This window comes from Cyprinus carpio, chromosome A16, assembly GCF_018340385.1.
Source record: "Cyprinus carpio isolate SPL01 chromosome A16, ASM1834038v1, whole genome shotgun sequence".
Classification (NCBI taxonomy): Eukaryota; Metazoa; Chordata; class Actinopteri; order Cypriniformes; family Cyprinidae; genus Cyprinus; species Cyprinus carpio.
This window is the reverse complement of record NC_056587.1, coordinates 17,342,136-17,367,708: the sequence shown is the minus strand read 5'-3', so window position 1 is coordinate 17,367,708 and position 25,573 is coordinate 17,342,136. Positions and strand designations below refer to the sequence as shown.

At 35.9% G+C, this 25,573-nt stretch overlaps 3 protein-coding genes across 3 annotated transcripts in view; all 3 read left to right on the top strand.

Moving 5' to 3' along the window:
- Nucleotides 1-250: 250 nt before the first annotated feature.
- LOC122148029 lies at nt 251-2,370 on the top strand. Its single transcript, XM_042773014.1, has one exon. The coding sequence runs from the start codon at nt 801-803 to the stop codon at nt 1,821-1,823; it is 1,023 nt and encodes a 340-aa protein (XP_042628948.1). The 5' UTR covers nt 251-800; the 3' UTR covers nt 1,824-2,370.
- An 809-nt stretch (nt 2,371-3,179) lies between these two features.
- LOC109105335 (26S proteasome regulatory subunit 6B) lies at nt 3,180-8,363 on the top strand. Its single transcript, XM_042773013.1, has 11 exons — nt 3,180-3,314; nt 3,947-4,048; nt 4,185-4,371; nt 5,157-5,303; nt 5,419-5,528; nt 5,604-5,697; nt 5,859-6,026; nt 6,837-6,913; nt 7,040-7,208; nt 7,782-7,837; nt 7,954-8,363. Exons 1-11 carry the CDS (start codon nt 3,279-3,281, stop codon nt 8,065-8,067), a joined length of 1,260 nt encoding a protein of 419 aa, XP_042628947.1. The 5' UTR covers nt 3,180-3,278; the 3' UTR covers nt 8,068-8,363.
- Nucleotides 8,364-11,538: 3,175 nt separating this feature from the next.
- LOC109104885 (beta-1,4-galactosyltransferase 3-like) overlaps nt 11,539-25,573 on the top strand; it is a 34,970-nt gene continuing 20,935 nt past the window's right edge. The window contains exon 1 of the mRNA XM_042773011.1: nt 11,539-11,694. The gene's annotated coding sequence lies outside the window, so the exon portion shown is untranslated. The remainder of the gene's footprint in view (nt 11,695-25,573) is intronic.

Sequence of the window (25,573 nt, the reverse complement as noted above, 5' to 3'; positions counted from 1 at the left end):
ATTTCATCTGAAAAAAATATATCATTACTTCGAAAGGCTTTGGATACCGCCTGCGAGTGATGTGGATTATGATTTATTTATTTATTTATTTTTTTTGGAGATTGACAGTCTAACTCGTTAACTTATATTTAGAAGAATGGACAGGATTTTGTTGTTGTTGTTGTTGTTGTTGAAAAATGCACATTTTGTTTCCAGAAGAAAGTACAGATTTTGAGCGACCTGAGCATTTTATGTATAAAATATCAGGAATCATTAGGGGCTGAAAGTGCATTTATGAGGTGAATCACAATTACAGATGAATTATAATAAGCCTATTAAAATCTCTACTCTTCATTTTTTATTTTAGTTTTACACTGCAGATTCAAAGATTCAAAGTAAAATATATATTTTATGTGAATTACACTTCCTGTTTAATACTTTGTCTGAGCTACATTTTTTGTGTATGACGAACCTCGTAATTTTTGCAAACCGCCACGGCAACGTTTTGTTCTACTTTAATTTTCTTTACAGGGTTAACATGAACGGTTAACGTAACAAAAATTTAAATAATGTGTACTAGATTGTGTGCATCGCATGATTTAAAAAAAAAAATCCTCAGTAGATATAACACTAATAGAATGAACTCAGCTTAACGGACCTACATTCTATTATGACATCATAATAGCCCTTACACATTACAAAGAATCTTGCTGAAAAGAGCCTCATTTGGCATCTGACTGTTGTGATTGCTGCTTGCTTATCGCTCATTCAAGCCAGTTTTGTTGCTGTTGTTGAGATAATCTTTACTCCAGCATTTCAACATGTGGTGCAGAGACAGAAATACTCTCCATAGTCAATCTATGCTATGCCTAGGCAAACAGATTTTTGGCAGACCTCCCTTTTTGCCTGAGACTGGACAAAAGAAGCCAGCTTCAGGTGAAAATCCTCCAGGACGTCACGGGCCAAGACCTCCTACCTATTTAATGGATGTGGCAGAGAAAAATGTCACAGAATCTTCATGCAAGTCTGATCTGAAAGCTAATGCTCACCTTTCCTTACCCCCACTGCCTAGACTTGCAAGTCAGTTAGTGAGGGTGGACAAACAAACATCTCTGCATGAATGCCCTGTTGCTCTGTCCACGAACATGCCTGTTCTAGAACAAACCCATTTCCCTGTGAAACCTCTAGTTGGACAGAACAAGTCAGCTGGACATTTCTTCTTGCCAGAAGCTGAAGAGAAGACATCAGTTTCAGGTGAAAGACCTCTGGGGCGTCGAGGGTCCAGACCTACTAACCATTCAATGAGCATGACAAAGAGAAGCGTCAATGACGCTTTATGTGAGTCTGATTGGAAAACTACCGCTCACCTCTCCTTACCCCCACTTACCAGTTTTGCAAGTCGACCAGCGAGGGTGGACAAACGTATGACACTGCATGAACACCACATGGCTGTGTCCACAAAAATGACTGTTCTGGAACCAACCCGTGTTCCTGTGAAGCCTCTAGTTGGACAGAACAAGTCAGCTGGACATTTCTTCTTGCCAGAAGCTGAAGAGAAGACATCAGTTTCAGGTGAAAGACCTCTGGGGCGTCGAGGATCCAGACCTACTAACCGTTCAATGAGCATGACAAAGAGAAACGTCATTGAACATTTATGTGAGTCTGATCGGAAAACTACCGCTCACCTCTCCCTACCTTGGCTGCCCAGTTTTGCAAGTCGACCAGCGAGGGTGGACAAACGTACGTCTCTGCATGAACACCCCGTTGCTGTGTCCACAAAAATGACTGTTCTGGAACCAACCTGTGTTCCTGTTAAGCCACTTGCTGGCCCACACAAAAGATGAAGTGTTGTTGAGGCAAGGAATCTCACATCTTTTCAGGGTACGTTTGACAATGAGGATTTCAAGATGAAGAGGGCTCTGCCACCAAAAGGATTTCTCCTCTTTGGTCAGAAGTTTTGAAAAGAAGCTAGACACACTGCTTGAACCCGTTTTACACCTCAGACCCTGCCTTTGAATTTATAGAGCATCCACATACAAAGAAGACATGATGATGAAAAAAATTATATATATATAAATAAAAAATTGTTCCTCAAAAAAATCTCTTTGTGCATCAAGTAAATGTTCCTTATTCATGCATCAAATTATTCTTTGTGCATCAAAGAAGCAGTCCTTTGTGCATCAAAAATTGCATATTGCCACTGGATAAACTATAACCTTGTTTAATTTAAATAATATTCTTTATCAAAAGGCAGTAGATTGAATATGACACATGAATTATTTTCAAGTTATGTTTACATTTATTTATTAAGAGGATATTAGTGAGGAATTGAACGGTCATTGAGTAGCAGTATGTGTTCCCAAGTTACCCCCACACAACTGTAACATGAAAACATGCCATTTTTATATAATAAACATTTAAATAAATCCATTGAAATAGATGAAAATGCTTCATCTTTGTTCAGATGTTGTTTGTATAAAAGACTACAAGTACTAATAATATCTGAATGGTGATTTATCAATAAATGCAATAAAAACAATCAAAAACAACTGCTCCTTAAATGAATATATTTTGTGTCTTTTCATTCAGGAGAAAATATTACTCATTGCACACAAAAGTTTTGGTACCCAATTTCCAGTTGTCACACAGTTGGTCTTCATGAGGGACTTTTAAAAAACGGTCACTGGAAGTATAACAAACTTGGTACAGTTCAAAGGTTTGGGATCGGTAAGATTTGAAATGTTTTTGAAAGACATCTCTCATGCTCACCAAAATTGAGAATACAGTAAAAGCAATACTACTGTGAAATAATATTAGACCTGTTATGTAAAATAAATGTGTATACATAAAAAATGCAATTTAATCCTGTAATAGCAAAAATTATAATAATAATAATAATAATAATAATAATAATAATAATAATTCAGCAGCCATTACTCCAGATGATTAAATCACACTAACATGCTAATTTGGCGCCCAATATATATATATTTTTTTCTTTAATTAATAGAAAGTTAAAAAGAAAAACATTTATTATAGACAACTTTTGTAACAATATAAAATCTTTTGTTCAATTTAATGCAACAAACAGTAGTTAAAACGGTAGTTTATGTATGTGGATCAAAACAAATAATATTAATTCAATATTATATTTAACATAATTCACACGTAGGCACAATTTATTTGGTATAGCGTACAGGGAACCCTGCAATGAAAGGATATGAAAAAAGGTGGCCTTTAGGACCCGGTGCATATTTCAGCTTCACTGAGACGTGACGTCAGTTTTGCTGCACGCAAACATGGAGGACGGCGGAGTGCTGGTGGAGAAACCTCAGGTGAGATGTTATGTTGTGATTTTACGTATTTTACAAAGAGAGGGGTGGCGTACACGCCGTTATCATCTTTAAAAAGTTCTAGTCTACATACGCAAACCATATATACGGCAAGAACGCAAGTCTAAAGCTTACAATAAACAGTGAAAAGATGCCGATTCATTCAGCTCGCTGCAAATGCTCAGTCATGCCATTCTCTGACAGCGGCTAGCGTTAGCATGTGTGCTCGCCAAAATAACAGAAGAGTAGCGGTCACTGCGAACATGTAGAGTTTAAAACTTTACTTTCGATCACATTTCAATTGTATATGATTATTGTGAACAAAGTTTTCCACGTTCACACGGAACATTAATCAGTCGAGCTAGCATGCCTAGCATGTAGCATAGCGGTTTATCAGCTATTAAGTACGTATAACTTAGTAACATTTTATAATAACAATTATTTAGAAGCTTTGTATAACCCTTAACAGAACGGTAAGTGTATGTACATTAAAATAAGAATATGTATAAAATATCAGTTTTTTTTTTACAGTAATGATAACTGTTTGAAAATGGCTTAATTATGATGTGCTATATTATGTCAATTCTGTGTGATAATTTATTTATTGAAACTATTGTAAACGGGTGATCATACAGGATGATGTGCCGGCCCTGCTGCTGAATTCAAGGCCTCAGACCGGCTTGTCTTTCTTGGCTCCTGAACCAGAAGATCTGGAGGATCTTTACAGCAGATATAAGGTTTGTATTTGTATTTTTTATTTTTTATAATATATATGTGTGTGTGTGATTGGCATGCTACTTGCCTATCACAATAATAACCACTGAAAATTGACTCTACCGTACTTGATGACACGTAATCACTTCCACACTGCAGAAGTTGCAGCAGGAGCTGGAGTTTCTGGAGGTGCAGGAGGAATACATTAAAGATGAACAGAAGAATCTGAAAAAGGAGTTCCTTCATGCCCAAGAGGAGGTGAAGAGGATACAGAGCATCCCTCTGGTTATTGGGCAGTTCCTGGAAGCGGTCGACCAGAATACTGCCATTGTGGGCTCCACCACAGGTAAGAGGATTGTTTGGTATACAGTGTTTCTGCCAGTCTTAAAGTCTTAATTCGCCTTTTCTCTTATGAGCAGAAAGTCTTAAATTTATGAAGTTATGGCATTAAATGTTGCATGCGCTGCCAAAATTAAAATCTTCCTCAGAATTTTTGTCTTGTTTTCCAATACAAATATCCAAGCTCAAGGCAAAATGAGATATAGATAAAATTAAGTGAGTTCATGCTTAAAACAAGAACAAATATGTCAATGAGGTATGATAACTTTTTTCCCTTTAAGTTGATTTTTCAGATTTTTTTTTTTCTGATTCTCAGAAACAAGACTTCTTTGTCATTTGGCTTCAAGTATAAATGTATCTTGATTTAAGTAGCAGAGCTGTTCAAGCCATTGTCTATTGTTTGCAAAATAAATTAAAAAGTAATTGAAATGTATTGGAATTTTTGTTTTTACTTTTGAAGCATTATATACAAGACTTGCATTTAGAGACTATTTTGACACCTTGTTTACCAATCACTTAATTTCTTATTTTCTTTACTTGGTGTTAAAAAGTCTAAGATTTACTTGAAGAAACCCTGGGTCGTATCAGTTACAGGATCTAATTTCTAGTTTTTCAAAACGGTTGACTTCAAATATTTAAAATGTACTCTTAAGTTGTTTTGGATAGAATCATGGCAAATGCTTAAATGTGCCTTTGAAATTGTGTGATATTTGTGAATATTTGTTAGTTAAAGCTACATGATTTAGCTTTGTCAGTAATGCTGTGCAATTATTATTTTTTTGATTCCTTTAGGCTCAAATTACTATGTTCGGATTCTGAGCACAATCGACAGAGAGCTGCTGAAGCCCAATGCCTCCGTTGCTCTGCACAAGCACAGCAATGCTCTGGTGGACGTTCTGCCTCCAGAGGCTGACAGCAGCATCATGATGCTTACTTCAGGTATTCTCAATCAGCTCCTTGTTTGCAGATCTAGATCGCACCTCATTTCTGAAAAACTCTTGCGGGGACTTTGTTGTGGTCCCTTTTAATGCATTTCCTCTCTATTTGACACTAGATCAGAAGCCAGATGTGATGTACGCAGACATCGGAGGAATGGACATCCAGAAGCAGGAAGTGAGGGAGGCTGTGGAGCTCCCCCTCACACATTTTGAGCTCTATAAACAGGTGAGTATGTGCATGCAAGTACCTGTGGTGTGTAGTAGTCTTGGCTGTCCACTCACATTCTACTTCTGTTTTCAGATTGGTATTGACCCACCCAGAGGAGTGCTCATGTATGGCCCACCTGGCTGTGGAAAGACTATGTTGGCAAAAGCTGTGGCTCACCATACCACAGGTAGGCTAAAGTGTGGTTGGAGCTCTTTCAGTCATTATACCCTAATTTGCTTTATTATTGAGCTTTGAGGTTCATTCCTGAACACAGATGGAAATAAATAACTAGATCAGAAGCACATGGTTATATTACAACTTTTATAATAGTGTTTTGATGTTCTGCAGCGGCCTTTATTCGTGTGGTGGGATCTGAGTTTGTGCAGAAGTATCTCGGAGAGGGTCCACGTATGGTGCGTGACGTCTTTCGACTGGCCAAAGAGAATGCCCCAGCCATTATCTTTATCGATGAGATTGATGCGATTGCTACAAAGCGCTTCGATGCACAGACTGGAGGTATGCATCCCTTTCAGGTTTTATAACTACATATATGTATATATATATATATGTGTGTATTTATTTATTTTTCATATATATATATATATATATATATATATATATATATATATATGTGTGTGTGTGTGTGTGTGTGTGTGTGTGTTGGCATCAGTAAAATATTTTTTCAATAAATGAATACTTCTGTTTAGCTACACATTAAATTGATCAAAAGGGACATTTTTAATGTTGAAAAACCCCCAAAAACTTTTAAATCAATTCTGTTCTGTTAAACTTTCCATTCATCAAAGAAGGCTAAAAGGAAAATGGATTTCACAAAAATATTAAGCGGCACAACTGTTTTCAACATTGATAATAGTAAGAAATATTTCATAAACACCAAATCAGCATATTAGAATGATTTCTGAGGGGGCTTGTGACACTGAAGACTGGAGTAATGATGCTGAAAAATCATCTTTGCCATCCCAGAAGTAAATGTTAAAATAAAAATAAAAAAACTTTTGAACTACAATAATATTTCACAATTTATTGTTTTCACTGTATTTTTATCAAATAAATGAAGCCTTGTGAGCGTATTAGACTTCTTACAAAAACATTAAATCTTACTGAACCCAAACTTTTGAAAAGTAGATTACATTTCGCACAAAAAAAGTACATTGTCATCATTCAGTCGTCCTGAAGGAGACATTTAGGAAAACTGTTGTCTTTACAACTTGTGCATTATATTCCAAGTCTGCTAGTCCCACTTTTTGTTGCAAATCTTTCCTTGGTTTTGTTTGTTCATTATTTTTCTGTTTTCTATGCTTGTAGCTGATAGAGAAGTGCAGAGAATCCTGCTTGAGCTCCTCAATCAGATGGATGGGTTTGACCAGAATGTGAATGTGAAGGTTAGAAAAAACATTTTGGTTTTATTTTCTTTGACTGTGTGCTGTTATGTTGCACTTCTCCTTCAGTTCTTCTTTAATACGGCTTCAGCTATTGTTGATGTTGTTTGTCTTTTTTTTCAATGACAGGTTATCATGGCCACCAACAGGGCTGATACACTGGATCCAGCTCTGCTGCGCCCAGGTAGACTGGACCGTAAGATTGAGTTCCCTCTTCCTGACCGGCGACAGAAACGCCTGGTGTTCTCCACCATCACCAGCAAGATGAACCTCTCAGAGGAGGTTGACCTGGAGGACTGTATCCTGACCCTACATGAAGTTTTTCTCATTATGATTACATTTAATCATTTAGAATATTTAATATGTTTAAAGTCACTTAAAAATGAGGAAAATGCAAGGCATTGATCATATAGGAACAAACAGTGCCACAAAAAAATTAAATAGAAAAAAATATTTTACAAAATACATTCTCATTCAAATGTTCGGGGCCGGTAAATATATTATTAGTATTTTTGTTCAGCAAGGATGCATTAAATTAATCAAAAATAACAGTGAATTTCTATTATAAATAAATCCTGAAAAGGTTTCACGATTTCCACAAAAATATGAACTGTTTTGATGACATTTAAGAAAAGTTTCTTGAGCACAAATCAGCAAGTCAGAAATGATACAGCATTACCATTACAAGAATAAATGACATTTTTTTTCACATTATTACTGTATTTTCAATTAAATAAATGTATCCTTGAGCAGCATAAGAGACTTTCAGAAACATTTTAAAAATGAGCAGACTCTGAATTTGAATGCTAGTGTATCTCTTGATTTAAAAGACCAAATAAATGTTTTACAATTGTCCTTAACCAAAATACAGATGTTGCCAGGCCTGACAAGATCTCTGGTGCAGATATCAACTCCATTTGCCAGGAGGTGAGTTAGAAGAGAACAAAAATAGCCTCATTTGTTTTTATTTGTGATCTGAATTTCTGAATTTCTTCAAGCATATGTTTCCTGTAAAGATTAACTCAGTTTTTTTGTGTCTGCAGGCTGGTATGCTGGCTGTGCGTGAAAACCGTTACATTGTGCTGGCTAAGGACTTTGAGAAGGCTTACAAGACGGTTATCAAGAAAGACGAGCAGGAACACGAGTTCTACAAGTAGAATACGCCTCGACTAGATATCGGCATTAGCATTTACCCCGTTTGTTTCAGCCTTTATTTGTACGTACAGTGAAACATTGAGGACATAACACTTGAGCCTTGATTTAAATCTTCAGGATTGTACTGGGACTTTGATTTCACAGGATTGTTTCAGATTCACATTATATAAAGTATGAATGGATTATCAAACTTGTTCATCCTAGTGAGCATTTAATGTATTCTGTTCAGTGTCTCCTCAAAGAAAACCATTAAAAGGTTTTCCATAATGACTCTAAATAAAGATGTTTTTGATAACAACCCTCATGTATTTTGGCAGATAAAGCTTTCTGTGTGTTTCAAGAGCTTCATATCCTTTGTAAGAACTGTTTAGTATATTCTGCAAAGTTAAAGAGTTAATGCCATCAGAAATTAAGTTTTTTTTAAAAAATGTAATTATTTCCCTTTCATATGCCATACAATTGATTATTACATGCTCTACAGTTTCTGGATTTCCACATGTATTGCGCTGACCAGAATCATGTTTCACTATCGTTTGAAGTGATTTGTTGAGGGCAGAATGACCCATTCTTTGACAAGAAATTACTGTATCGTCCTTTCTGTTCCAAAATGGACAAAATATGTACCTTTTGAAAAGGTACCGCCCCAGTGACGGCTGGTGTACCTTTATTTCTGAGAGTTTAAAAAAAGTTCTGAGTTTGTATATTGATAAAAAGATAATTAAATCTTAATGTTAAGTTTAAAAATAAAATCAAAACCCTTCATAAAACATTAAATATTTGATTTGTTTTTTATGTTTTTTGTTATTTTTTTGTTTTTGTGTTTTTATAGACATATATATTGTGGAGTGTGTGTGTTTTGTTTTACAAAAATGTGGTTTTTGTGCATATTATATGAAATAGTAATAAGCAATATGCCTTTTTTTTAGAAAGGTAAATATTAAAGATTACAAAGGACTTAGGAAGGATCAATGAATTGCAAATAATTTAGTGCCATTTTGTAAATATTAAGTAGTTGTAATAATTCTAAATATGATTGTCATATTTAATAATTTATACAAAAAAAAGGATTACATATAATTAGCTAATTCCCAGCACTGCATTTAAACATAAAACACCTGTTGTTTCTGAGAAACGTTCTGAGAATGCAATCTAACATTAATTTCAAAACAAACCTCTTTAATGGTGACTTTCACTTGCCTTGTTTTGCTTCACAAGCATTTCAGTCTCCATTTGTATTACTGACTTTCATCACAAGATGGAGTCTGGTAATAAATAAAATGTGCAAAGACGCTCTCAATATTGCGGAAGTCCTAAGAGGCCATGGATTATTATGATTATTTTTCTTTCTTGTTTTCTCGTTTTTTTGTTGGTTTTTGTTGTTGTTTTTATTTAACAATGATTGTTTGATTTTTAAACACAATGCGTCGTGAGCCTACTGTTACAGAGAACCAAAATCTTTTAGAGCTGCTTGGATCCAACTCACTTTATTTTCCTTATTCGTTTGAATTAACATTATATACAATTTGTTCGTGTTTTTTAGTCATGTAGGATATACTGTGATATCATATGCGCTTTGGATGCTGCTTGAGAAGAGTATTTTTGTGTGAGTGTGAATATGTGTGGTTTCCTACAAAGTAATGTAGAAAATACAAAAGATTACAACACTTTGTAGGCTATAACATCACTTAATTAAATTAGCTTATACACATTTTTAATTATATATATTACATTTATTATAAATATAACCTAGTATACATATAGGCCTCCATTTCACAGAACAGGCTTGAGCCTAAAATCTAAGTCTGAGCTGTTTCATCTGAAAGAAACTTGCACTGATTGATCATAAAATTGTCAATGCCCTTGTTTTCTGTGAAACCAGGCCTTAATAATTAACAATAAAGATTAAAAATAAGGACAAAGATGCACATTACAAATATGAAGCGCGTCCTAGAAAAAAACAAAACAAAACAAAAAAACATCCCCACTTTTAACTAAAAATAATGTAGGTACTTCAGAGATGCAACACAGTGCAAACAGAATACTACAGTAACGTCAACCTTGGTTTGAATAAGCAGTTAGTTTATCACACGGAAAGTGGTGAAAAACTGTGATGATGAGTCATGCATCTACAGCACATACACAAAATAATCATATTGATTCAAACATTTATGAGTTAGTTTGATGTCAGTAATGAACAATACTGCACAAATTCGGACAGTAAAGTGGATATACAGTAACACCCATATACTGTTCCTTTTGGCGCAGTTGTGTAACTTAGAGAAAACAACTTCTGTTACATTGAGATCACGAGATAATTAAGTAGTGATCACGAGAAAGCAAGAAAGAAAATATTACTAATCCGTGCCTCATGTTTTTTGTACTTTTGTGCAATGCAGTTCACTTATGGGTGTCCACAGTCATTTATCTTGTGTTAATCAAATGTAGGCTAATAAAGCCACCATTCTCTTGTACATTCAGGTTTGTCAGAACAATAACAGGTTCAACAGATCTGGACAGTTTTAGGACAGAGCTGAGAAAGATTATCTATCGCTTGTATTGCCTATGCCTCTAACTGCAAAACTCTGCTTTTTAATGTCATTTCTGATATAGCCTCAAGTGACCTTTAGGTGTAGATCATGCAATCTTTAAAATAATTATCACCCAGTTATCTGGAATGATTGTCCTTTATAGGCTCAGTCCTGTTGCACAACTTTATTTATGGATACTTCGTTTTCATCAGCTGGCAGAAGTTTATCAGTTACCAGTGATTATAGACTGGGTTGGATTATGATCTTACCTGCACTTTATATCTAACTTAAATGTGTGTTTGGACTTTGACTGTGGCAGTAACTTTGTTTGCACCTTATTTTGGAATGGTGTTGAAATGATTATAGATTAATGATTATCTATGGCTCAGATGGAGTCCACTGTTTTAATTTGCTGATGTAATTTTGTTATTGACTAATATGTTTACAAATATGTGTCCACCAGTTATCCTGAGGTGACAACAGAAGTTTGAAGATTCTGTTTGGTTAAAAAAAGAAATTTTAAAAATACAGGATAAACTCAATTTTAGGTAATAAAGCAGTTTAATCTTTCATACATGGCTTGTCATTTGATTTGTGGTTGTGTTAATGGTTGTTAAATGATCATTTTCTATTTTATTTTTAGTTTGTTTTGGATGGAGTCACGAGGAGGAATGTCAAATTAATTATTTCAAACAAGTAAATTTTTTTTTTCTCAATTAGTGTTGCAGAATCAAGTGAACTCGGTTGAAGTAATGCTATATATTGCTTTCATTTGTAATTTTTATGGATGAGTAGTAAACTTCATCTGAAGCAGACGACACATAGCACTTAGAAACAGTTTTACAGATGGTGAAATTAAACGTGTTTTACTGCACCCCCAGTATCCTCTGAGTCTACGCAAAAAAGATAAGTGCCCTAATGTGCGCTCACATTTGCTCACTACAGCACAGCATACCAGCGTGAGCGCGCATCACTTCCTGTGCATCGCATGCTGGGCGCTTTCAACTCCGACAGGACAGGCGACGGACGGAGTCATATAAATAGACACGAGTTACGGAATATCTGAGTGAATAGTCCACCAAACTGTCCGCGTTTCATCAGGTAAGTTCTAAAGTCTCATTTCAAGATCTTTTGTCCTCATGTGGCCTTTGCAGAAGTGTAGTCTCCCCAGCTTTCGGAGGGTTAGTGAGTGTGTGGGGAGCCCCAGTTGTGTTAGCCTGCTGTAGCTAACCCTACTGGCGCTGTGACGGCGGGCGCTTCCTCTCAAGTTGGGGACTAAAACAAAACCCCATGTTTGTGGGGAAACGGCTTTTTTGCGTTTTAGAGACGCTATAATGACATCTACAGCGTCAGCCTCAGCGGTCATAGTGTGTCATTATATCCAGCTGTGACCGCAGTTTTTCTCGTTTATGACAAATGTAGATTAATTTTATTTTTAAATTATTTATTTATTTTACTTTTGACAAAAACTAAACGATCACTGCACGACATCGTTTATATATTATTATTATTATGGTTACTAATATTTATTTTGTTGTTATTGATACAAAGTAGGTTTTCGATCTAAATGTCACGTTATTTTCATCTTTGTATTGGATTGTGAAAATGTTAGGCTAACGTTACCCAGAATACAGACTCTCTTGATATGAATAATTACATAAATCTTACGTGGTAATACTTCCCAGGTGATATAAGTACACTATCATAATGTAACGCTACTTAAAGTGCTCTATTTTCACGAACTTATTTTGTACATAATGTACTAAAAATTATTCTTTAGTTCTTATGTATTTAGTTACCACTTGTAGTTCACTTGAAAACATCTTTCATACACTAGTGGATAAAAATGTACTACAAGTGGTAACTAATTGCATTTTTTTTTAAAACGCAGAGATAGTATGTTAAAAGCACATTTTAATTCATAATCATGGTGTTTCAAAATAGCACAGTTGAGCATACTTAGATGTTCTTAAGAAGTACTAAAGAATAATTTTTAGTATATTAAGTGCAAAATTAGCACATCAAAATAGACCACTTTAAGTAAATTATGGAAGTGCACTTTTTTCATCTGGGCTTACATAAGGTTCTGTTTGTTAACATTAGTTAACTTAACAATACTTCTGAAACATTTATTACGCTTAGTTAATTTCAAAATTGTATTATTATTATTATTATTAAAATCAAAAGTTGCATCTGTTCATTTTTTAATGGGTTTGAGCTACAATGAACTAATATTCAATAAGTACATTTTTATCAACTAATGTTAAGAAAGATGAATAAATACTGTAGCATTTATTGCTGATTGTTAGTGAATGGTTGCATTGATTGATAGGCCTAATACAACAAACAACAACAAAAAAAGAATTATAAAAGTTATATTCATTCACATTATGAATATTAATATATTCATAATATAGAATATTACATTATTGTCTGTGTAATGTCTGGCAGTGTTTTCCATTACTACAGAAATGTTAAAGTAACTGCACTACGTGCTTACATATTTACACGCTATTGTTTCAGTTAGTTTGCAGTTAAATGTTTTTTTTATTGTCTGTTTTAACAAAAAAATACAAATAATAATGTGTTCATCAAATTATTGATTTGTTTTTATAAGTTTTAAAAACAATGTTGTTTTGTCCAATCTCTGCATTTTGCTTAGTACTAGTGAGCTGGTTTCATTACTTGTTCTCTGATATCTACATAGAAGGTATGCAGCTTAGATATGGGCAAAAAATCTCCAGAAATGGTTTTACATGTCCATTTACAACCCTAGGATCTGTCCCTAGAATGAAATGGTCTGTTTTTACCTTACTTGGAAGGGTCATGATGAATAATAATGTTTAGCTCTGCTCTGATTGGCTGTTTCACAGTGCGGCTCATTTCAGTATCTCACACAGCAGGAAGGAAACACAGGGAAAATATATATTTCAATACTGTCTCTCTCAGTTATATCGTTGGGTAAATATATTGTATATAAAATGCGGGCATCAGGGAGCCACTATTAATATCCGGGGCATTGAAACTGCTTTCGAATGCACGATGGCTTTTTACTTTCACTTTCGAGAATTCACGAATTTGCACTTGCTCTGTGTAAACTACAGCGGCAGTACTTACATACATTTTACAAGATCAGATGCTTGTCAGTGGTGCTCAGGATCTGTAAATCATTATTTAGGTGGTAAGTGAAATCTTACGTACTGTAATGTAACAGGCTTCCGCTAGCAAGCAGGAAACCATGTCCCTTTAGTGGCTTGTGTTATTTTATTAGAACGCGTGTTATTTGTTTTCTGTGCCTTTCTGAATACAGACACCAACCCATCCCTTATGGCTGTCCCCTAATAGTCGACTAATTGTTAGTCGACCAGAAGAGGCTTGGTCGACCAAAATTTTATTAGTCGCTTAGTCGCAGAAAAAGAAAAAAGACCACTGGTCATACCATGGGTGATACAGATAAGAGTAATACATATTTTGAATCTGTAAACTCTCTACGTTTATTTGTGTGCTCTCACAATAAAAACGAATCGTGCTTTTGTGAAATAATGAAAGCAAACAGGATGCGCTTTCTGTCGTCTCGGTCTGTGAACTTAAGTGGTGTGAACGCCGTGTAGCCTATATCTTTACTTTACAGACATTATTAAAGGAGCCATGTGTAATGTTTGGCAAAAAAATCTAGTCATACTCCACATTCCATACCAGATGGGGGCAGTATGCCTCAATAAAGTGAATTGGTCTACTCTAGAGTAACAAACGAGAAACGGCATAGTCTCTATGCTCCCCCCCTACCTTCACAACAAGCCTAGAGCCATAGCCGAAGCCTAAAGGACGTTTTGCCTCCAGAGGAACGTTGGGTGATGTCAAGTGATTTTGAAACATGACATCTTCAAGCTACTCCCCTTCACCTTTACCAGTGAATATGTTCATATTCGTTTTGTTCATATTACATTTTGAGTTGTATATACACATTATTTGAATTAAATTAATTTGACAGACAGCATTCTGTCAACATCATTGGTCAACATCAGACAGCTGATGTTGACCAAGCTAGCGCCAACCAACGTAACCAGAGCTGCCAACTCTCAAGCATTCACCGTGAGACACACGCAATTGACTCTTTTCACACGCTTTCAAAAACTTGACCGCTCTGAATATAGTGAGTGAGTACGCGCGCTGCCGGGGTGCTCTCTCTCTCTCTCTCTCTCTCTCTCTCTCTCTCGGGTTCATTATCATCGAAGACATTTCAAGCTTCTTAGGTAATGTTACATTTTAGCATCAGCTTGGTAGAGACGGGCTTTGGTAGATAACAGGTGAAAACCGGATCGGATCTGTGGGTAAGTTATAGCTAGCTAATTATCAAACGCAGCTACGTTTAGCCATCGCTAACATTAGCACGTTTATCGAACAGCCTTCGATACATTTCTATGTTATAACTTCCCGAAAAAAATACGCAAACATATAAAACAAACTTCTAGCGAAATACTAACAGCATCTTACTTACCAATCCAAAAGAAATGTTGCAAGTTCGGAGTCTAACCTCATTTCTTTCAAGTCCATCAGTTGTCTTCAGCGATGGAAAGCAGTGCCGATGTTTACTCTGGTTCGGCTCCTTTTCTTTTGCGGTTGGCTCCTTTTCTTATCGGATTGGGGTACTGACATTCCACGACAAGCCTGTGCGGTGGCCGTGGCTAGTAATGCTAATGCTAATGTTAAGGTTGATATCTCTGCAGCACTATAACTTGACATTTTTTTAATGACATCATCGCCCTTATTTCTTCTCATTCTATTGATGCGTGTAGGTCATTTTTTGGATATTTTTACCTCAATTTTTACACATGGCACCTTTAATATATGTATAGAGAATGAAATGTCTACTTTCAAATGAACCAATTCAAATGCTAAACAAATATTCTCTATGCAATCCGTATGAAACATACATCACTACTGTGGAGATGACGAGTCCGTGTCACCGACTTCATCTCTTAAACAGAGAACAAAGAAAGCACTAGTTAATCAAAATATTAAAATGTTAATGCAGTCTCCTTACACGCATAAAGCTTGCCTCGCTATGGCAAGCTTTATGCGTGTGCTTGAGTGCTTAGGCTATGTAGGCAATTAAAGGCTCATTATAATGATTTAAATGGTTTATTAATAAACGATTAGTCGACTAATGCTTAAAATGAATGACTACTAGTCGACCAGAAAAATCCTTAGTCGAGGACATACCTACCGTCCCTACACATCACATCTCCTGCACAGCCTGTAACATAACTTTTGTTTCCATGATCTGCCATTTTCACTATTATACTCGCTTGTTTCTTCATATTACCTGCAGAACTTCTGATGATTCGGCTGTGCAGGTTCGGCTGGCGGCTGGCATAGAACATGACGGGTATATGCAAATTAGGGCTGCACGATTAATCGCATGCGATTGTCATGTGTGTCTCGTCAGTAAAGCTGGTTCTGTGATTAGTACTAAATGTCCATCACCTGCTTTCAAATGGAGCGGCACTTACTACACAGAGCCGTAGTTCACTGACAAGATGCGCAATATCGCGTCATAATCGCAAATGAATCGCCTTCGCTTATGAACGCGATATTGCGTAGCTTGTCAGTAACTATTATTGATACAGACTGTAATGTTACAGTCGGTGTTATGTTCTGATTCGCCTATTTTTCAGTGGACTTTTGCATGCACGAGATTTACATAAGCAGTAGGAAACAATAGTGTTTGAGGCTCATGGTATGTCAATTCCATGTATAGAACTGTTATTATTCAACTTTGCCAAGGGAAATACAGTTTTCCATTATATGGCACCTTTAAAGTAAATGTAGAAAAATGGGTTCTGCAAATCAGGTCAGGCAGGACAGGATATGTTTGTGTGTATCAAGCACCTGTGTTCGGGACAGTTCACCCTTATGCCTCTATTTTCACCTTTTGCCATGCAAATTCATTGTATTTTGCAGTGTAGAAACCTTTTGCATTAATAATTGGTTGATAGTTTGCCTTTGCCAGAATGGTTTAGGTAAATTTCACAGTGAACATATTAAATTTGTCTATTTAAACACTTCTTGTTAGGCATCATGATGAAGAATGAAATTGCTTTGAAGTAGGAGTGGGCAATATGGAGAAAATATATCACAAATTGTTTTTTTTCTTTTTTTTTCATGATTTTATTGATTTTTTTTTGTTTTTTTGTTTTTTTTGTTTTTCTTTTTTTCATTTTGGAAGTGTAGAGCAGTACTGATTTTATAATTTTAGACTTACAAGGTAACAAAATATAAAATAAAAAAGGATGGCAGACATTTAGGCCAAAGTGGGCCAAGATTAAAAACTTCCATAGTATTTTTTTTCCTACTCTCAAACTAAATGGGGACCAGCAACTGTTTGGTTACCCACGTTCTTCAAAATATATTTTTTTGTGTTCAGCCATTAATTAATACAGGTTTAGGATCTGAGAGTGAGTGAGTAAATATCAGAATTGTAATTTTTGGGTGAACTATCCCTTTAATGAAAAGCGGGAGCATGTTTAATACAATTAGTCTGCTGTCGGTTTAAGAGCTGCACGCATCTAACAAACAGGCGTGAAAGATTTTCTCTCAACTGTTTACTTTCTCTTTAGACATAACCAAGTGTGTTGATATGTAAACCCTGTGTGTTTTTTGACAGTATTAGCGCAATCAAACATGAAAGATAACTCAGTCCATTAATAGGCGTTGTTTGAGAGGCTTTTTAGTGTGCGAATTTTGTGTACGTGCTTAGAAAAAGCACATGTCAGAACAGAACGCCAATGAAATGTTTAACTGGCAAGGCTTAAAAGCACATGCAAATAATGTAGTTTTGTGATTATGAATAAGTGCAGTGTCCCGTAGGTGTAACTCTACCGCTGAGTTAACATTTGATGTAAATGTCGTGTTGTACAGTATGTTGAGACGGAGGCACCAGAAATGCAACTGTTGTGTGTTGAAGTACGATAGACCTAATACAATATTTCTTCAAAAGCAGATTGTGGAGACATTTTAATCGTCCATTATAAAAAATAAAAAATAAATTGGGATATCGCACACTCCTACTTTGAAGTGTTTGAACTTCCTTTGAGGAAAAGGTGATTTACTGTGGGTATGGAAAATTAACAACAACATGTCAGAGAAAAAACGAACAGAATCACTGAGTTGGAAAAAGGATGACCCCCTCCTAAAAATGTCTAGTAAAATTAATCAGCTGTAGCTAATCACCTTCTCAGTGGCACTCAAAGCCATTTGACTTTCAACTGTGATCAGCTGTGGTTATTTTGATCAGCTCAGCATGAAAAGAGCTTTCCTGGAGATTTCAGTCCTTGGTAGTGCAACTGAAGCAAACAATCAACTATGGGCACCCATCAAAAGATCTCCGGGATAAAATTGTGGACAAGCACAAGTCATGAAATGGATACAAAAAAAAAATTCAAAGGCTTTATCAATGCCTAGAAGCACAGTGAATTCTATTATTAAGAAGAGGAATGTATTTGTTACAACACAGACCCTCTGTGGATCAGGATGTTGCTCTATACTAGATGAAAGAGCCAGGAGGAAACTGGTCAGAGGTGACCAAGAGGCCAACAGCAACTCTGAAGCAGTTGCAGGAATTTATGACAAAAAGTGGTCATTGCATGAGGGACTGAAGCACTTGTCAGGATAGAAGAAAAAATGGATGGGGCAAAATACCGTCAAAGTCTTGAGGAAAATTGACAATGACAATGACCCAAAGCACACCGCAAAAACTGAGCACACATTGGTTAAAGGAGGAAAAGGTAACTGTCCTTGCACAACCCTCTATGGACACCTTGGCAATTGAATTGCCATTGGCTAGTAAATTTTTTTGTTTTTTTTCTCATGTGTGTGAAACTATATTATATAGATCTGTGGGTGTCGTGTGACACCATTCTGTTTACACCCGTGTTGTGGGGGGGGGGGAGAGGGGGGAGCAAATATAAAATAAATGGTGCCAGCATTCAAGGAAACAGAGTTCACTGCGTACTTTAATTCAAAAGACATAGACCTGTACATAGCAAAACTTAATAGATTAAGCATAACAGATCCCTATTATGCCCCCGTGGTGCTTTTAACGTTATCAATAAAGGAACAAATAGATTTCCTGACCTGCAGTATCCTGATATCTACATCTACCTCATCAACTTTCCCTCCTAACGTCATTCTGGAGACTCTTTAAAAGCCTACAAATGCCTGGAGGGATACAAATGGACGCAATCTAATTTTTTTTATGAATATTCAACCTGCTTTGTCATCACTGGAAGGGTCTGTCTAACAACTGTGTTGTTAGTTAACATAACCGACCCTAGCTGTCCTTGTAGGTCGCCAGCATAGCTATATCACTGTGAGTACAGTAGACATCATAAATGTCATGAAATCTTACATGTTTAATCCCAAATCTTGTGTTGGTTAGCATGTTTTAGTGCAGTGAACCATTTCAGTCGTCTATCGGGATCCTTAGGAATATGATAAAATGATTTCCCCTTTCCTTTATGGGGCAATCGCATATAGAAACACAAAATATCTATAGGAAAATGCGTATTTTTGAATTAAAGATAACTTCTAGATTTAATATGGTCTGCTTTTGGTGCTCGATACTTTTTTTTTTTTTGGTCATTTTGTGTGTTTTACAAGTAAGATAAACTACAAGGTTAAGAAGCTTACTTAAATGTAACATGTTTTTTCTCTATTTTGCAATAAAAGACAGGTTCTCTTATTGATCACTTCTCTGGTAGATTGCATGTTTTCTTGCGCTTCTGGATGTTGGACTCATGAAAAATAATCATGTAGTTTTATTTGCCAAAACTGATTTACTGAAGCTCTAGCACTCTCCTTATGGCTGCGTGACATCTGAGTTTAGACTGCGTGACATCAACCACCGGAGCTCTATACTTTATACATTTATATAAATCTGTGCCATTTTTTACAAACATATTATATATATAGATACTATATATATATATATATATATAATATATATATATATATATATATATATATATATATATATATCTATGTATATATATCTATATATGTGTTATATATATATATATATATATAGATATATATGTATATTATATATATATAGATATTATATATGTATATTATATATATATATATATATATATGTTTGTAAAATGGGTGTGTGTGTTTGTAAAATGGCACAGCTTTTTACATATCTGAAAGTACAACATCAGTCTCTCTTAACATCAGTCAGTCAAGCATTATAATAGGATAATCAAGTATTATTTAATAATAGAAGTTTAGTAATTAGAATTAAAACTTAGAATTAGAATTGGTAACCATGTATGAATGCAATTTAGTCATTTTAACTGAACTTAGGACTGGTGGTGGTGCTTTTTGGTCATTCAGTGTTCCTGTAAAAAATGGGAAAAAACTAACAATAATACTGATAACATAATAATAATAATAATAATAATAATAATAAGTATTATTATTATTATACGAATTCTACTTATAAGAACAATAAAAAACACACTAAGGATTAACAAGCTGCTGAATTCATGAATATTAATCAAGTTGTGTGCGTTTGATCGAACTGATTTGCTGAAATCAAGACAGGGAAGATGATAGTTGAGTGCCAGCCAGTAAGATTGCCATTTGCGCATTAGTTCCGCCCACTACCAGAAAACCCGGCAGTTCTTAAAAGCTGAAGAATTCCAAAGGAACTTGTGTTATTTTGACAGGAAAATACAACAAAGAATATCGTTTACATGTATCGCATCAATTCTGCATGTTATGTAAGACTTGCTCACTTGCTCGCTCTCACTTTGCGCGTGTGAGAAAAAGCGACGGCGAGTCATGTGCCTTAACACTAGAGTTTATGGTAAGGCAAATACACAAACACAGGTGGGCTGCGCAGATACACTGAAAAATAGCACAGATCACTTGACAGAGTGAAACTCTGAAGCGCTCAGTCAGAGTGTTCGGCGAGTGAAAATATATCTGTGCTAAGATATATTCATATATGTTAACCTCCAACTCACACACTGGTGAGTAAAATCTAAGAATTTATTAGCCATTGGCTAATATTAGACATCATTTAGTCACCCAGAGTGAAGATTAAGTCGCATATGCGATTGATTTACTTGCAATGTAGAGGGTTGTTGCATGGCCGAGTCAGAGCCCAGACTAAAACCCCACTGACAATCTGTGGAATGACTTGAAGACTGTAGCCCACAAACTATCACCGTCAAATTGAACTGAACTTGAGCAGTTCTGCAAAGAAGACTGGGCAAATATTGCAGAGTTCGAAAGAAATCCATTTCCAACAGACTAAGGGCTGTAATTAAAGCAAAAGGTGCTTCAGCAAAATAATTACACCAGGTGGTGATCCTTTTTCCAACTCAGTGATTGATTGATTTATTTTTTTTTCTGACATGTTGGTGTTATATCTTTCACTTGGATATTATAAGTTGCACTGAGTAAATACAGCTGGATAAAACAAAAACTGTGTCCGTCTTCATTTCAGCCTGCTGTGGGGGTTGATTCTTTTCTATACCCACTGTATTCTGCAAAAAGAGACTTTAGAATCTATGCTCCTTTGAAGGTGATTTGTAAACTGCTTAAGAACCAGAAATATTTTTGAGAAAATAAAATTCTTTGTATTAGCCTTTTAGAGCCAGGTTCTTAAATGCATTTAGATAGGAAAGCACTTCCAAATAGTCCTGTTTTACTGCACAGCTATTCCTGATAATACATTGCTGTGCTTTGTTTTCCTGTGAGAGACTCTATCTTTTTTTTTTTTTTGGTAATGGGTTGATGGTTTTTGTCCCCCAGGATCTTATCACTTGGTTACATATCCTAGCAGCAGGTTGTCCTGCTTGCTCTCGGGGCTTGCTTTCCCTGTAGCTTTGTGGCGTATAGAGCACAAAGTAGGAACAGCGAAATGCAAAATGGGTTAGTGAAAAATTTGTGGTTTTACGTCAGCAGTCTCATTTTAAACCATGAAGGTCAAAGAAATTCTATCTGTTGAGAGTTAATAGTTAATTTCTGCTCTATACAGTGCCACTGCAGCAGTCAAAGGCAAAAGGTTTGCTGGTTTTATTATAACATTCTAACTTTGAGAAATAGTACAAGGATTTAGGGTTGGAAAACCATTTCTGAGGTTCTTCCTGAGGAATTTAATATGTTCCTGACCTCGCTTCTTAATATTTGGCATCTGTCAGTTGCAGTTCTCTGAGCACTGTGCGATGTCCGAACTGATTGCACTCTATTTTATGTATGCACTGTATTTTATGCAATCCGAAATGATTGCACTGTATTTTATGTATAATCATTTTCTATATTTAACGGTCTTAAATTCATTTTAAATCTATTTTTAAATCATTTTCAAAGTTTTTAAATTCCTTGTTTTATTTTTGTGATTATTTTTTATGATTATTTTCTTTTCTTTTCTGTAAAGCACTTTGAATTACCATTGTGTATGAAATGTGCTATATAAATAAACTTGCCTTGCCTTATATATCAAGGGAATTAACCAACTAGATGGATTCAAGGACTAGTTAGACCCAGAAGAATTTGGTTTTGTGTGCTTGCTGTCACCATAGTATGGAAGCTGTGCTCTGATGCTTGTTCAGTCGCTGGATTATGAGATCCAGGTTTACTGACTCATTGGAATATTTTGTACCTAGGCTGTGTCCAACATTTAGCCTTCACAGGCACAGGGCTTGAGTGTAAGCATTTCACTCGCATTTGTCAGAAAAAGATTTATGTTTTGACTGAAGACAGACAGCTGTCCATTTTTAGTCATGTGACACAGTTATGTGACCAATTCAGCTAAAATGGTGGACAACATTTGTACAGCAGTTGTTTTGGATGCTCTCTGTTACTGTTCTTTGATGCAGTCTAATATTTCAGCGTATTTGTTTTGGCACGTCTCCTAGTCTATATTCTTGCACGCTTTTGCAACTTTACACTCCTGTGTTACTCGCAGCAACAACTCTACCTCACTGTCGGTCCATTTAAAAAACGCTTTTCCTCGACATATTGCCACAACGTTTCAAAGAGCCCGAAAGTAAATAAACGCCAGACGGAAATGATGCAGGTCAAAGCGCCATACGTTTTATGCATGCACAGTACAGGGATGAAAGCGTTTTCAGTCATTTCAGTGTGGATGACCAACTTTTGGGGAAACGATTGAAAATGATAGTTATTTGAAAATGGGGGGAATTTCCCCTCTTAGGTGACCCTTGGGGTGCGGGTTGTATATTATTCCTGTGACGGCGATTTTGCAGGTGACAATACGTGTGTCAACTGTGCAGCGTGTAGCTCGCTTACAGTGCAGACATAATGTGGTGATTTGATGCCATTTGATTTGTGCCGGTGCATGCCATGCCAAACCTCTCACGTCAGCTTGAGATTGGTTTATGAGATCAGCCTTTATAGAGACTGCCGAGCAAACTTCCCAAAGCAATTATCGGCTGATAGTGATTGGTAGCCTGTCAATTGGAGCATCCCTACTACGATTTACTGTTAATGATTTTAGATAATGTTAATTTATGGAGATTATATTGTAATACTTTGTTGGTGGTTATAAGAGTGAATATTATATCGCGGCAGTTGTAAAGCATTTAGCAGATGTGACTTACAAAGCAGGAAGACAAGCAATTCACCATTAAAGATGCAAATCACCACAAAAAGTTCTCGTAATAAAAAGTTTCAGACATTGTTTAGAATAGTACAGGCTGAACCAAGTGAAAGCATAGCCTAGATTTTTTTTTTTCATAGTATGCAGTAAGGTGCTCGGTTTTCAGCTGTCTCTTGAATATTGTCAGGGATTCAGGATTCCAAATGGGGATGGGTCGATCATTCCAAGCAGCAGGGAGCAGTGTATGAAGATGTTCTAGAAAGCCTCTCGTCTCGGTGATGGTACCATGAGGCTTTGCTCGCTTTCTGACCTCAGGCTTCTGGAGGGCATGTAGACTCATAAGAGCGAGTGGAAGTATGGTGAGGAGCCCATGGCTGACCTGTAAGCAAGCATCAATGTCTTGAACATGATGCAAGCTGCAACCAGTAGGCAGTTTAATTAAAAGTCCTGCATTATGCATGTTTTTTCCCCCCGGTTGTTATTTTTGGTATTCTCTGTCTGGGCTGTCACAGGAAGGAAAGTCTAATAACATAAAATCAAAATGTAGATTTTAGTAGTGTATCGTAGGGTTGGGAACCGAGAACCGGTTCTGATTTTTGAAAAGAATCGGAACCTTGAGCAATTTTCGGTTCCGAAAACGGTTCTGGTGCGACACTGGACCAAGCTGTGGATGTCACAAACCAAATAACATAAACGCCGCCCTTCCTATTTAATTACTGAGCACATTGTTTCCCATGATGCACACTCCACAGACACACCGCGTCGCGTCTTTAACAGCCAAACACATTGTTTTTCATGACTGTATGCACACTTGCGTCGTTGATAACTGAGCACGTTGTTTTGTCTGACTGTACACGTAGCTGCAGCTCCTGCCACCACTAAATTGCATTATATATGTTCCATATTGTCATTAATATACATACTGACTTCAACTTGGACCACTAAATAAATAGACTGCTATTGTTATGTAAGTATGAGGGATAGATTATTTAGTGTACAGGTCATTTCAAGAGTGATAAACAAAGTGATAGAAAATATTTGTTTTAATGCATTTTAAATGTTTAAAAATGTGGAAACCACTCATTGCATCACACCATCTCCTGACTGCATTATTATTTGTAAAATAGGGGATTTATGGAGTGTGTGTATACACGGTTATAAGTGTAACAGTTGATATTTCATTAATTTAGCGAACAAGTGTCTTAGCCCTCAAGGGACTGTTTGGCCAACCAGCTTTTTTCTGCTTGAAAAGCAAAATGTTATTGATAGTGTAAAAAACATCAACTTTGAAGCACATGTGATTGATTGGACTAGAATTACTCAACATTACTTACTACATTTCAGCAACACTACATTCAATGAAGGTAAAATAGTAAAAACAATAATAATAGTTAATTTAAATGGAAACGGAATCTGAACTGGAATCGTTAGGCAAAACTGGAACCAGAATCGGAACCGGAAAATTTCTAACGATACCCAACCCTAGTATATCGGCACAATTTCTTTATATATGTACACTGAAAATCCTAATAAGTTGACTCAACTCAACTGATAAAGTAAACTCGTTCCCTCAATTGAATTGAGTGATGGGTGTCCTAAGGTGCTTAGGTGTTTAGTTAGGTCAATATGTCTGAGTGCAAGGATTTAATTGTGGTTGCTGCTGTAACAATATAATTTCCTGTGAAGGATTAATAAAGTATTTAATATCTTATAAAATGTCATTAAGTTCACTCAAGTTAGTGCTCTTGTACACTCTACTCAACTTGTACTTGTACACTCTACTTTTAGTTTACTTGATTTGTATTTCATATATTGTATTTAAAGAATTAAGTTCACTTAACTTCTTAATGTAGGTTACCAATATATATGACCACTAAATGATGACTATATCAACAATAAGTAACAAATATCATCTGATCAGACTTTCTCTTACATTTGTTGCTTTAAGATAAGTGCTTTAGAAAGACAAGGTTAAAGCAGCCAGAGAAAAGTCAATGCTTAAGAATAAGAAATCAAGGGCCAAGAGGCCAACTAAAGCAAACACTGATCTCAATCATGGTGACATCAAACTTTACTAAACTTTTACTTTTCACTAAAACATTAACATCTAAACCTTTGTTAAGGACAACAAGGACTTTTGTATGAAATGAAGTCAAGTGTAGATGCTGAGGTCTTGAGAGATTTATTTTTTTAGAATAAAATGAAGAAAGCCCCACCATTTGTTATTATCTACCAATCAGTGCATTAGTTCTCTTGTTGCCAGACAGAACTGCTTGCACCGCCAGTTACATTAAATAAAGACCAGAGTGAGCTGTTTTAATAAATTAGGATTTTGAGTTGACA

Excerpts from the sequence above, each read along its gene's own strand:
- LOC109105335 (XM_042773013.1), top strand. The coding sequence starts at position 3,279 with ATGGAGGACGGCGGAGTGCTGGTGGAGAAACCTCAG. Across the intron at positions 5,698-5,858 it reads TGTGGCTCACCATACCACAG|CGGCCTTTATTCGTGTGGTG; the intron begins GTAGGCTAAAGT and ends GATGTTCTGCAG. Across the intron at positions 6,914-7,039 it reads ACCAGAATGTGAATGTGAAG|GTTATCATGGCCACCAACAG; the intron begins GTTAGAAAAAAC and ends TTTCAATGACAG.
- LOC122148029 (XM_042773014.1), top strand. The coding sequence starts at position 801 with ATGTGGTGCAGAGACAGAAATACTCTCCATAGTCAATCTATGCTATGC.